The sequence below is a fragment of the Neovison vison genome, chromosome 8 (genome assembly GCF_020171115.1).
Source record: "Neovison vison isolate M4711 chromosome 8, ASM_NN_V1, whole genome shotgun sequence".
Taxonomy (NCBI): Eukaryota; Metazoa; Chordata; class Mammalia; order Carnivora; family Mustelidae; genus Neogale; species Neogale vison.
The window spans coordinates 50,165,486-50,179,331 of record NC_058098.1 but is presented as its reverse complement, the minus strand read 5'-3'; the positions used below and the strand labels follow the sequence as shown (position 1 = coordinate 50,179,331).

Here is a 13,846-nt window from a genome sequence, read left to right as displayed (position 1 = left end):
AAACCCAAAAGACTCCACTCCAAATCTTCTAGAACTTGTTCAGGAATTCAATAAAGTATCAGGATGTAAAAATCAATGCACGGGGGGGGGGGGGGCAAGATGGCGGGGTACTAGGAAGAGGCGTCTTTTCAGCTGGTACCCCAAAGTGAGCTGATTACCTACCAAAGAGCTCCGATCACCCATGAAATCAGCCTGAGATCAGAATTATACACGTCTGGATCTCTACAGGGGCAGAAGACGCCAGTGAGCAGGTAAAGCGGAATGGAGCAGCGGACTGATATCGGAAGATAAACAAAAGGGGGAGGGAGCCAACAGTGGCGACCGGTGCAAAAGTAATACCCCGATACGAGCGAGAGTGCCCTGCGTCTGGGGACCAGCATTAACTTGGAGACTGGTTGAAAGCACTCCAAAAGAGCAAAGGATCGCGGGGGGAAATTGTGGGAATCGGGGTGGCTAGGGACAGGGGCTTAAGTCCCCAGTCCCAGACGGCCTCCCCGGCGCGGAGGCAGAGAGAGTGCGGCAAAGAAACCAGCTCCTGGTCCCTAAGCCGCCAGCGCGCCCCAGAGCACGTGGGTTCTGGCTCCTGTGAGGGGATGGGAGCTGCGCCGGTCTGCAGAACGCGCGCTAGCCCTACCACAAAGCTTGAGATGCGCGCGCACGTCCCTCCAGCTATCCTGGGTTTCTAAGGCCCGGGGGCGCTTCTTGACCTGCGCCATTGTTTCAAAGTCTAAGCCACGCGCGCGCGAAACTCTTCCCCGGACAGAGGCGCGCAAAAGCCCAGCCTGCGGCTTCCGGACCAGCGCCCCGTTCTCAGTGCCCCAGACGCGCGCCCGACCCACAGCCGCCTCTGAAAAGAGGTGAGCGCAAGCCGGGCACTCCCAGCCCAGGCCGGCAGCAAAATCTCAGTGTGCGATCGCTGCTTGGAACCTCTCTGGCGGTCAGGAGCTCCCAGACAGCCGTCACTGCCTTGGCTTTGGGGACGAGCAAAAGATCCTGTGCCCCCAGGGTCTTTAACTTGGAACCTGCACTGCCAGCGTCCAAGGGGGGATTTATTCAGATTCTGCACCCAGACTGAGGCTTCTCTCTGAGACGGAGATCAGGAAGTGTTCCAGGGTGCACCTTGACTGCACCAGAGTTGATACATCCAGCTACATCTGTTCAGTCTTCTCCCACCAAAATGACTAGGAGGAGGAATGCCCAACAGAAGAAAAATACAGAGGATGGACCTTCTGCAACAGAGCTAACGGCTATCAACATAGACAATATGTCGGAAAGAGAATTCAGGCTAACAATTATCCAGGCAATAGCTAGGTTGGAGAAAGCCATGGATGACCAAACAGAATTGATTAGGGCCGAACTGAAAGCGACCAGACAGGATGTTCACAATGTTAGGGCGGAGCTTAAAGCTACCAGGGAGGAGGTCCACAATGCTCTCAATGAGTTCCAATCCAATCTAAACTCTCTCAAAGCTAGGGTAACTGAGACAGAAGATAGAATTAGTGATCTGGAAGACAAACAGATAGAGAGAAAGGATCAGGAGGAAGCCTGGAACAAACAGCTTAGATCCCACAAAAGCAGAATTAGGGAAATAAATGATGCATGAAGCGTTCCAACGTCAGAATTATTGGAATTCCTGAAGGGGAGGAGAAAGAAAGAAGTCTAGAAGATATCGTGGAACAAGTACTTCATGAAAATTTTCCGAATCTCGCGAATGAAACCAGCGTTCATGTACTAGAGGCTGAACGGTCTCCACCCAAGATTATACACTCCAAAAAAACATCACGACACCTGATAGTCAAATTGAGAAATTATAATTGTAGGTATAATCTCTTGAAAGCCGCCAGGGCAAAGAGGCTCCTTACTTACAGAGGGAAGCCCATCAGAATAATGTCAGACCTGTCCACAGAGACCTGGCAAGCCAGAAGAGGCTGGCAAGATATATTCAGGGCACTAAATGAGAAGAACATGCAGCCAAGATTACTTTATCCAGCAAGACTGACATTCAAAATGGATGGAGAGATAAAGAGTTTCCAAGACCGGCAAGGCTTAAAAGACTATGCAACCACCAAGCCGACACTGCAGGAAATATTAAGGGGGGGTCTATAAAAGAGGAAAAATCCCAAGAATAGCATTGAACAGAAATATAGAGACAGTCTACAGAAAGAAAGACTTCAAAGGTAACTCGATGTCAATAAAAACGTATCTATCAATAATCACTCTCAATGTGAATGGCCTAAATGCACCCATAAAACGGCACAGGGTTGCAGATTGGATAAAACGACAGGACCCATCCATATGCTGTCTACAAGAGACCCATTTTGAACCTAAAGATACACGCAGACTGAAAGTGAAGGGGTGGAGAAGCATCTTTCATGCCAATGGGACTCAAAAGAAGGCTGGGGTAGCGATTCTCATATCAGATAAATTAGACTTCAAACTAAAGACTGTAGTCAGAGATACAGAAGGACACTACATAATCCTTAAAGGGACTATCCACCAAGATGATCTAACAATTGTAAATATCTATGCTCCCAATATGGGAGCAGCCAATTACTTAAGAAAACTGTTAATCAAGATAAAGAGTCATATTGATATGAATACACTAATCGTAGGAGATCTTAACACGCCTCTTTCAGAATTAGACAGATCATCGAAGCAGAAAATCAATAAAGAAACAAGAGCATTGAATGACACATTGGACCAGATGGACCTCATAGATATATACAGAACATTCCACCCTAAAACAGCAGAATACTCATTCTTCTCAAGTGCACACGGAACCTTCTCTAGAATAGACCACATACTGGGTCACAAATCAGGACTCAGCCGATACCAAAAGACTGAGATTATTCCCTGCATATTCTCAGATCACAATGCTTTGAAACTGGAGCTCAATCACAAGGAAAAGTTCCGAAGGAACTCAAACACCTGGAAGCTAAAGACCACCTTGCTTAAGAATGCTTGGATCAACCAGGAGATCAAAGAAGAACTGAAACAATTCATGGAAACCAATGAGAATGAAGACACTTCGGTCCAAAACCTATGGGATACAGCAAAGGCAGTCCTAAGGGGAAAATATATAGCCATCCAAGCCTTGCTCAAAAAACTTGAAAAATCCAGAACACACCAGCTGTCTCTACACCTTAAAGAACTGGAGGATCAACAACAAATCAAACCAACTCCACACATAAGAAGGGAAATCATCAAGATTAGAGCTGAGATCAATGAGGGAGAAACCAGAGATACAGTAGAACGTATCAATGAAACTAGAAGCTGGTTTTTTGAAAGAATCAATAAGATCGATAAGCCACTGGCTACACTAATCCGAAAGAAAAGAGAGAAATCCCAAATTCATAAAATTATGAATGAAAAGGGAGATATCACAACTAACGCCAAGGAAGTAGAAACAATCATCAGAAGTTATTACGAACAGTTATATGCCAATAAGCTTAGCAACCTAGATGAAATGGATGCATTCCTGGAAAAATATAAACTACCAAAATTGAACCAGGAAGAAATCGACAACGTGAATCGACCGATATCTAATAACGAGATTGAATCAGTGATCAAAAACCTCCCAAAAAACAAGAGCCCAGGACCTGACGGATTCCCTGGGGAATTCTACCAAACCTTCCAAGAAGAAATAACACCTATTCTCCTGAAGCTGTTTCAAAAAATTGAAGCAGAAGGAAAACTTCCAGACTCTTTCTATGAAGCGAGCATTACCCTGATCCCCAAACCAGGCAAGGACCATACCAAAAAGGAGAATTTCAGACCAATATCACTATTGAATATGGATGCTAAGATTCTCAACAAGATCCTAGCCAACAGGATCCAACAGCAAATTAAAAAGATTATCCACCATGATCAGGTGGGATTCATCCCTGGGCTACAAGGATGGTTCAACATTCGCAAATCAATCAATGTGATACAACAAATTAATATGAGAAGAGAGAAGAACCACATGGTCCTCTCAATCGATGCAGAAAAAGCATTTGACAAAATCCAGCATCCGTTCCTGATTAAAACGCTTCAAAGTATAGGGATAGAGGGAACATTCCTGAACCTCATCAAATCTATCTATGAAAGACCCACAGCAAATATCATCCTCAATGGGAAAAAGCTTGCAGCCTTCCCATTGAGATCAGGAACAAGACAAGGATGCCCACTTTCACCCCTCTTGTTCAACATAGTATTAGAAGTCCCAGCAACAGCAATCAGACAACAGAGAGAAATAAAAGGTATCCAAATTGGTAATGAAGAAGTCAAACTCTCTCTCTTCGCAGATGACATGATTCTTTATATGGAAAACCCAAAAGACTCCACCCCCAAACAATTAGAACTCATACAGCAATTCAGCAACGTGGCAGGATACAAAGTCAATGTACAGAAATCAGTGGCTTTCTTATACACTAACAATGGAAATACAGAAAGGGAAATTAGAGAATCGATTCCATTTACTATAGCACCAAGAACCGTAAGATACCTGGGAATAAACCTAACTAAAGAGGTAAAGGATCTGTACTCGAGGAACTACAGAACACTCATGAAAGAAATTGAAGAAGACACAAAAAGATGGAAGACCATTCCATGCTCTTGGATCGGAAGAATAAACATTGTTAAAATGTCTATACTGCCTAGAGCAATCTATACGTTTAATGCCATTCCGATCAAAATTCCACCGGCATTCTTGAAAGAGCTGGAGCAAATAATCCTAAAATTTGTATGGAATCAGAAGAGACCCCGAATCGCTAAGGAAATGTTGAAAAACAAAAATAAAGCTGGCGGCATCACCTTACCTGATTTCAAGCTTTATTACAAAGCTGTGATCACCAAGACAGCATGGTACTGGCATAAAAACAGACACATAGACCAGTGGAACAGAGTAGAGAGCCCTGATATGGACCCTCAACTCTATGGTCAATTAATCTTCGACAAAACAGGAAAAAATATACAGTGGAAAAAAGAGAGTCTCTTCAATAAATGGTGCTGGGAAAACTGGACAGCTATATGTAGAAGAATGAAACTCGACCATTCTCTTACACCGTACACAAAGATCAACTCAAAATGGATAAAAGACCTCAACGTGAGACAGGAATCTATCAGAATCTTAGAGGAGAACATAGGCAGTAATCTCTTCGATATCAGCCACAGCAACTTCTTTCCAGATACGTCTCCAAAGGCAAAGGAAACAAAAGCGAAAATAAACTTCTGGGACTTCATCAAAATCAAAAGCTTCTGCACAGCAAAGGAAACAGTCAAAAAAACAAAGAGGCAACCCACGGAATGGGAGAAGATATTTGCAAATGACAGTACAGACAAAAGGTTGATATCCAGGATCTATAACGAACTCCTCAAACTCAACCCACACGAAACAGACAAACACATCAAAAAATGGGCAGAAGATATGAACAGACACTTCTCCAATCAAGAAATACAAATGGCTATCAGACACATGAAAAAATGCTCATCATCATTAGCCCTCAGGGAGATTCAAATTAAAACCACATTGAGATATCACCTTACACCAGTTAGAATGGCCAAAATTAACAAAACAGGAAACAACATGTGTTGGAGAGGATGTGGAGAAAGGGGAACCCTCTTCCACTGTTGGTGGGAATGCAAGTTGGTGCAGCCTCTTTGGAGAACAGTGTGGAGATTCCTCAAGAAATTAAAAATAGAGCTTCCCTACGACCCTGCAATTGCACTCCTGGGTATTTACCCCAAAGATACAGATGTCGTGAAAAAAAGGGCCATCTGTACCCCAATGTTTATAGCAGCAATGGGCACAGTCGCCAAACTATGGAAAGAACCAAGATGCTCTTCAACGGATGAATGGATAAGGAAGATGTGGTCCATATACAGTATTGAGTATTATGCCTCCATCAGAAAGGATGAATATCCAACTTTTGTAGCAACATGGACGGGACTGGAAGAGATTATGCTGAGTGAAATAAGTCAAGCAGAGAGAGTCAATTATCATATGGTTTCACTTATTTATGGAGCATAACCAATAGCATGGAGGACAAGGGGCGTTAGAGAGGAGTAGGGAATTTGGGTAAATTGGAAGGGGAGGTGAACCATGAGAGACTATGGACTCTGAAAAACAGTCTGAGGGGTTTGAAGTGGCGGGGGGGGTGGGAGGTTGGGGTACCAGGTGGTGGGTATTATAGAGGGGACGGCTTGCATGGAGCACTGGGTATGGTGAAAAAATAATGAATACTGGTTTTCTAAAAATAAATAAATTGGAAAAAAAATTTTAAAAAAATGGATATTCTGACATCTAAAAAAAAAAAAATCAATGCACAGAAATTAGTTGTATTTCTTTACACCAACAGCCAGACAGAAGAATGAGAACTTAAGGAGTCAATCCCATTTATAATTGCACCTAAAGCCCTAAGATACCTAGGAATAAACCTAACCAAAGAGGCAACATATCTGTACTCAGAAAACTATAAAAGTACTCATGAAAGCAATTGAGGAAGATACAAGGAAATGGAAAAATGTTCCATGCTCATGGATTAGAAGAACAAATATTGTGAAAATGTCTATGCTACCTAATGCAATCTACATTTTTAGTGAAATCCCTATCAAAATGCCATCAATTTTTTTCAAAGAAATGGAACAAATAATCCTAAACTTTATATGGACCCAGAAAAGACCTCGAATAGCCAGAGGAATGTTGAAAGAGAAAGCCAAAGTTGGTGGCATCACAATTCCAGACTTCAAGCTCTATTGCAAAGCTGTAATTTTCAAGATAGTATGGTACTGGCACAAAAACAAACACATAGATCAATGGAACAGAATAGAGAGTCCAGAAATAGACCCTCAGCTCTATGGTCAGCTAATCTTGTACAAAGCAGGAAAGAATGTCCAATGGAAAAAAGACAGTCTCTTCAACAAATGGTGTTGGGAAAATGGTGTTAGGAAAATTGGACAGCCACATGAAGAAAAATGAAACTGGACCATTTCCTTACACCACACAAAAAAATAGACTCAATGGATGAAAGACCTCAATATGAGACAGGAATCCAACCAAATCTTTGAGGAGAACACAGGCAGCAACCTCTTCGACCTCAGCCACAGCAGCTTCTTCCTAGAAACATTGCCAAAGGTAAGGGAAGCAAGGGCAAACATGAACTATTGGGACTTCACCAAGATAAAAAGCTTTTTTTGCACAGCAAAGGAAACTTTTAACAAAACCAAAAGACAGTTGACAGAATGGGTGAAGATATTTGCAAATGACATATCAGATAAAGGGCTAGTATCCAAAATCTATAAAGAAGTTATCAAACTTAACACCCAAAGAACAAATAATCCAATCAAGAAATGGGCAGAGGACATGAACAGACATTTCTGCAAAGAAGACATCCAGATGGCCAACAGACACAAGAAAGAGTGCTCAACATCACTCAGCATCAGGGAAATACAAATCAAAACCACCGTGAGATACAACCTCACACAAGTCAGAATGGCTGGCAAGGATATGGAGAAAGGGAAACCCTCCTACACTGTTGGTGAGAATGCAAGCTGGTGCAGCCATTCTTGAAAACAACATGGAGGTTCCCCAAAAAGTTGAAAATAGAGCTACCCTGTGACCCAGCAATTGCACTCCTGGGTGTTTACCTTAAAGATTCAAATGTAGTGATCCAAATGGGCATGTGCACTCGAATGTTTATAGCAGCAATGTCCACAATAGCCAAACTATGGAAAGAACCTAGATGTCCATCAACAGATGAATGAATAAAGTGATGTGGTGTATATATATATAATGGAATACTATGCAGCCATCAAAAGAAATGAAATCTTAGCCATTTGCTACAACGTGGATGGAACTACAGGGTATTATGCTGAGCTAAATAAGTCAATCAGAGAAAGACAATTATATGATCTCCCTGATATGAGGAATTTGAGAGGCAAAGTGGAGGTTTGGGGTTAGAGAAGGAAAAAATGAAACAAGGTGGGATCGGGAGGGAGATAAACTGTAAGAGACTCTTAAGCTCACAAAACAAACTTGAGGATTGCTGCGGGGAGGGGGGTATGAAGAGGATGGTTGGGTTAATGACATTGGGGAGGGTATGTGCTATGGCGAGTGCTGTGAAGTGTGTAAGCCTGATCATTCACAGACCTGTACTCCTGGGGCAAATAATACGTTATATGTGTAATTAAAAAAAAATTTAAAAAAAAAGCAGGCAGGAGGGAGGAGTAGAGAACCCTGACCAGTACTTGATCCCAGGACCCTGGGATCTGAAGGCAGATGCTTAACCAACTGAGCCACCCAGGTGCCCTGGATTTTTGCATTTGTATTCATGAGAGATCTTGATCTATAGGTTTTTTGTAATGACTGTCTGGTTTTGGCATTAGACTAATGCTGGCTTCATAGAAAATTTTAGCAACTATTTCCTCTTCTTCTATTTTCTAGAAGAGATTATAGGGAATTGGTGTCATTTCTTCCTTAATTGTTTGGTAGAATTAATCAGTGAACCCATTGGTGAAAACTTTATGGTTTTTCTCTTTGGAAGGTTATTAGTTATTGATTCATTTCTTCAATAGATACAGGCCTATTCAAATAGTCTGTTTCTTCTTGTGTGTGTTTTGGCTGATTGCATTTTTCAGAATATTGGTTTCTTTCATCTAGGTCACCAAAGTTGTGAACATAGAGCTGTTCATGATACTCCTTTATTATCCTTTTCTGTCCATGGAGTCTGTAGGGATGTTTTGTCTTTCATTTCTGATATTGGCAATTTGTATCTCCTCTCTTTTTAACTTAGTTAGCCTGGCTAAGCTATTATCATTTATGGATCTTTTCAAAGAACCATCTTTTGGTTTTGCTAATTTTTTTCTTTTGATTTCCTGTTTTCAATTTCATTGATATCTGCTCTAACTTTTATTTATTATTTCTTTCTTCTGTTTACCTTGGGTTTGCTTTGCTCTTCTTTTCCTAGTTTCCTAAGATTGATGCTTAGATTATTGATTTTAGATCTTTCTTCTTTCCTAATATATGCATTCAATGCTATAAATTTCTCCCTAAGCACTGCTTTCACTGCATCCCACATATTTTGAGAGGTTGTACTTTCATTTTCATTTAGTTCAAAATGTTCTTCAGTTTCTCTTGAGATTTCTTCTTCAACCTGTGAGTTAAATAACTTCTAAATAGAAGTGTGTTAATCTTCAACTAATTCAGGATTTTCCAGCCATTTGTCTGTCTTAATTCCATTGTGGTCTGAGAGCAGCAATGTATGATTTCTGTTCTTTTAAATTTGTTAAGGTGTGTTTTATGGCCCAGAGTAGTCTGTCTTGCTGAATGTTCTATATGAGCTTGAGAAAAATGTGTATTTTGCTGCATTTGGTTGAGCAGTTGATAGATGTCAATTGTATCCAGGTGATCAATGGTGCTGTGTTCAACTATGTGATTATTGATTTTCTATCTTTAGAGCTTGTCCATTTCTTTTTTTTTTTTTTTTAAGATTTTATTTATTTATTCAACAGACAGAGATCACAAGCAGGCAGAGAAACAGGCAGAGAGAGAGAGAGAGGAGGAAGCAGGCTCCCTGCCGAACAGAGAGCCTGACGTGGGGCTCGATCCCAGAACCCGGGGACCATGACCTGAGCCGAAGGCAGAGGCTTTAACCCACTGAGCCACCCAGGCGCCCCAGAGCTTGTCCATTTCTGATAGAGAGATGCTGAAGTTTTCAGCTCTTGTATTTATCTGTCTCTTCTTGCATTTCTATCAGTCTTGCTTCATGGTATTTGATGCTGTTATTAAGCATATACACATTAAAGCTTATTATGTCTTCTTGGAAGATTGACCACTTACTATATGTATTATTCTTCTTTGTCCCTGATAATGTTTTTTTTTTTTTCTCTGAAGTTGGCTGTGTCTAAGATCAATGTAGCTACTCCCTTTCTTTGGATTAGTGTTGGCATGGTATATCTTCTTCTATCCCTTTATATTTAATCTATGTGTGTCTTTGTATTTAAAGTGAGTTTCTTAAGGACAACATGTAGTTGAGTCTTATTTTTTTTTTAATTTACTCTGAGAGCCCGTTTTTTAATAGTATACTTAAACCATTGATGATAAAGGTGATAAAGTGATAATTGGTGTAGTTAAATTCATATTTACCATTATTGTTACTGTTTTCTATTTGTTCCTTTGATTTTTTGTTCCTATTTTTTTCTGCACTCTCTGGCCTTTTATAGTTTTTGGTTTTGTTTTATTTTTTGTATAGTTGACACACAGAGTTACATTAATTTTAGGTGAACAACTTAGTGATTGACAAATTTATACATTATGCTGTATTCACCACAAGTATAGCTCTTATAGTTTTAATTGACCATTTTATGATTCCATTTTGTCTTCTTGCTTAACATATCAATTACACTTTTTCTAAAAAAAATTGTTTTAGTAGTTGCCCTAGAGTTTGCCCATATATATTCAAAAACTGTGGAATGTTTCACGAAGCTGCATGTCATCTTTGTGCAGCAGCCATGCTAATCTCTGTGTTGTTCCAGTTGTAGTACATGTACTGATAAACTGAGCACTTGATGTGCTTTAGTTTTATCCTGAGGCACTTCTTAGCATTTCTTCCCCTTTAGTTGGGTATAATCAGTGTGTGCAGCAGACATCGACCTGAGGCAGACATGAACACATGTCCCTGAGTGCTGAAGATTAGCCCAAGAGTCCACACTCTTTTGAGAGTGGAAAATCCTCACAGTTTTTTCATTGACTGGTGTCTTCTACACCCTTGCTCCAGTGTCAGGTTGAAGCCCATGCGCCAGTGCCCCAGGCCTTCATGGTTTTATCACTGCATGCTTTACGGACTTTTTAAGAACTCAGACATTACCTCTCCTTCATCTTCAAAGCTGTCATTTTCTTTCTAGAGATGCAAAATACAAACAGGCCCCCTCTGTTGTAGAAGGCAGTATGATCACAGTTCTTAGGTTAATCTAGTAACTCTCTTGTTCCTTTTTATTTTTTTAAACAGATGTGATGTTTACTGGTACAGCAGATGGCCAGATCGTAAAACTTGAAAATGGTGAAATAGAGACCATCGCTCGGCTTGGTTCAGGCCCTTGCAGTAAGTCATTGACAGCACCCCCAGTATATGTCTGTGATCATTGAGAAAGGTACTGAATGGCTGGGCGGAGCTAAATTTCCTTAGAAGTCAGGTTCACCCTTGCAGATGAAGAACCCCTGACCACGTGGCCAACAGAGCCTGATCTGAGTGTTACCCCCAGCTCTTCATTTGCCGTGTGGTCCCTGGACCTCATGGTACCTGATTGTCACCATGCAGGTGCAGCTTGCCAGCTAGGCAGTGGCCCCAGCACCTGCCAGTTACTTTAGGGCCCCATACCTCTGCCATTCCATAGTGGTGTTCCCCCTTGAGGTCACTTTGAGGAAGATTAATAGCCATGGTCAGTGTGCTGCTATGGAGAAGCAGTCAGCTTGGTCATCACTTGCATGCCGAAATGTTGTTCCTGCGTTAGCTTCTCAGGAATTTCAGCAGTGTCTTTCAGAGTGAAAACACCTTTATGTCACTCAGGTTTGGGGAAATTAGACTAGAAGAATCTCACTATTTAAAACCTGGTAGCCCACAGTTTTCTTAGTAGTTACCACTTTTTAAGAGCTAGAATGCTTTTGTAAAAATGATGCATTTTCATTGTACAAAGGTACAAGGAGAAAGTAAAAGTCACCTGAGAGTCTTCATAGATATAACTATTAACATTTTAGTGCATAGGTTGTCAGAGCTCTTTCTGTTCATGGGTACTCTGGTTTTGTGATGGGATCATACTCTACATTCATTTTTTTTTAACCTGCCTTTTCCACTCTGTATTTTGGCAGGAAGTGGCCCAATAGTAAGTGTCCTGCAGTAAGGATTCCTGTAGTAAGCACCCCATGGAAAGCACCCTGCACTAAGCACCCTTCATAAAGCACCCCACAGAAGGCACCTTGCACTGAGCATCCCTGCAGTAAGCAGCTTACAGAAGCATCCTTGCATACGAAGCCTGGCAGTGAACACACCTGCAATAAATATGCATTGCCACAGGTTTAAAAAGAGTATAGGTATTAATCTGAGGAATAAAATAGTATCTCTCCCTGTAAGCCAGGTGGAGGGAAAACTGCCAAGGTCCTAGACAGGCAGAATATTCAGGTCAGCAGTTGGGATTAAACTGACAATTACTGAGGTCCTTGGGGGGAATTCTAGAGTTGGGGCCTGGGTCCTGATGATGTCCCCGAGTTAACTGTTCAAGCCTCAGGATGCTGATATGAATGCAATTCTTGGATACCAGTTGCTGTTGGTTTGTTCAGATCTATATTCTCAGGTGGTCCCTCTGGATACACCAGACAGTGTCATAAGTTCTGAGGGGACGGGAATACTGGGGGTTCAGTTTCTAATGCCATATCCTTTTCTGTTCTGAACAGCAGGATGTATATTTAGGAAGGGATGGAATAGGTACTTGGAGGCACAGGTACAGTCTGGGACCAGCCACTGATTCCTATCCATTTGTTTCCCTAGAAACCCGAGATGATGAGCCTGCTTGTGGGAGGCCCCTGGGCATCCGGGCGGGGCCCAATGGAACCCTTTTTGTGGCTGATGCATATAAGGGACTATTTGAAGTTAATCCCTGGAAACGTATGTAGCAATGCCTTATTTCCTTCTGGGATTATTTCAAATGTTTTAAACAATATGTGCATAAGTGGATTTAATAGAATTTGTTCAGTACAGTCTACTGGAGACTCTAATATTTTCTTATTCATTGAACAGTCTTGGAAGTACTGCCTACACATATCAGGTATCAAGTAACAATACCCTAATTTCCTGTTTGTGTTTTAGCAACAGGGTCTATTCCACAAAATGTTAGAACTCCTGTCTTTATTTTTCTGTGTCTCTGTCTTATCTTCCACTTTGTTTCCTATCTTTTTAATTGTTCTTCGTCCACTTCCTCCTTCCATTTTTCTCCCTGTATGTGCTTCAGCAGGGGAGTTTGTATGATGCAAGAATTTGTTATTGTGGGGGTGGGGGTGCCTGGGGCTCTGGATAGCCCCCTCTGCTGTTGGCTGGCTATGTGACTGTGCAGGTGCCTTAGTCTCTCTGTGTACAGGTTACTCATCCATGAAACAGGGCTTGCCTGTTGGTAGTGCCTGCCTTGTGAGATTGTGTGAGGGTTTAAATGAGATTGTACATTGAGACAGTTAAGCACTCTATAAATGGTTACTCTCCTGTTTTTAAAGTTTACCACTGTCACCATTTCTGTATTTAAAACTGGATAAATGGAGCATTTTGTATTTCTGTCAAGCAAACTGAAAGATAGTTGCCTTTCACCTAAGATTCTTAATAGATTTTTTAAATGTCATTTGGTATTTTTTTTAAAGATTCTATATTTATTTATTTGACAGAGAGAATGACAATAAAAGAGGAACACAAGCAGGGGAGTGGGAGTGGGAGAAGCAGGCTTCCCATTGAACAAGGAGCCCAGTGTGGGGCTTGATCCCAGGACCCTGGGATCATGACCTGAGTTGAAGCCAGTTGCTTAACCAACTGAGCCACCAGGTGCCCCAAAAATCATTTGGTCTTGGTGAAAGGAAGAGGTCCTCATCCTTAGAGGAAGGGTTTTGCTGTTAATGAAGTCATTGTAAAAACATTCATCTCTAAGAGCTGAAAGAAAGGAAAACAGTGTTTTTTACTGGAAGAGGAAATAAATCTACTAGCATATGACATGGAGAAGCCCATTTTAGTTTTTCCTTTTAAATCAGGTAGGCTGATTGAGACTTTGAAATTATTGACATACAAGTTCTTAGAATGAAAACAGGTCTTCTCTTCCTCCCTCCTTTCCTTCCTTTTTT

The 13,846-nt window shown here is 41.3% G+C and overlaps 1 protein-coding gene and 1 non-coding gene across 4 annotated transcripts in view; one reads left to right on the top strand and one right to left on the bottom strand.

Annotated features, from left to right (window-relative positions):
* The window catches only part of LOC122916327 (adipocyte plasma membrane associated protein), a 61,840-nt gene that overhangs the window by 27,661 nt on the left and 20,333 nt on the right, over positions 1 to 13,846 (top strand). For all 3 annotated transcript variants that reach the window (XM_044263577.1, XM_044263576.1, XM_044263578.1), the window contains exons 4-5: positions 10,986 to 11,078; positions 12,519 to 12,635. In XM_044263577.1, coding sequence (XP_044119512.1) covers positions 10,986 to 11,078; positions 12,519 to 12,635 — 210 coding nt within the window. The remainder of the gene's footprint in view (positions 1 to 10,985; positions 11,079 to 12,518; positions 12,636 to 13,846) is intronic.
* Positions 10,439 to 10,542, bottom strand: LOC122916636. The gene has a single exon (XR_006386262.1). It is a non-coding gene; the product is annotated as a U6 spliceosomal RNA (small nuclear RNA).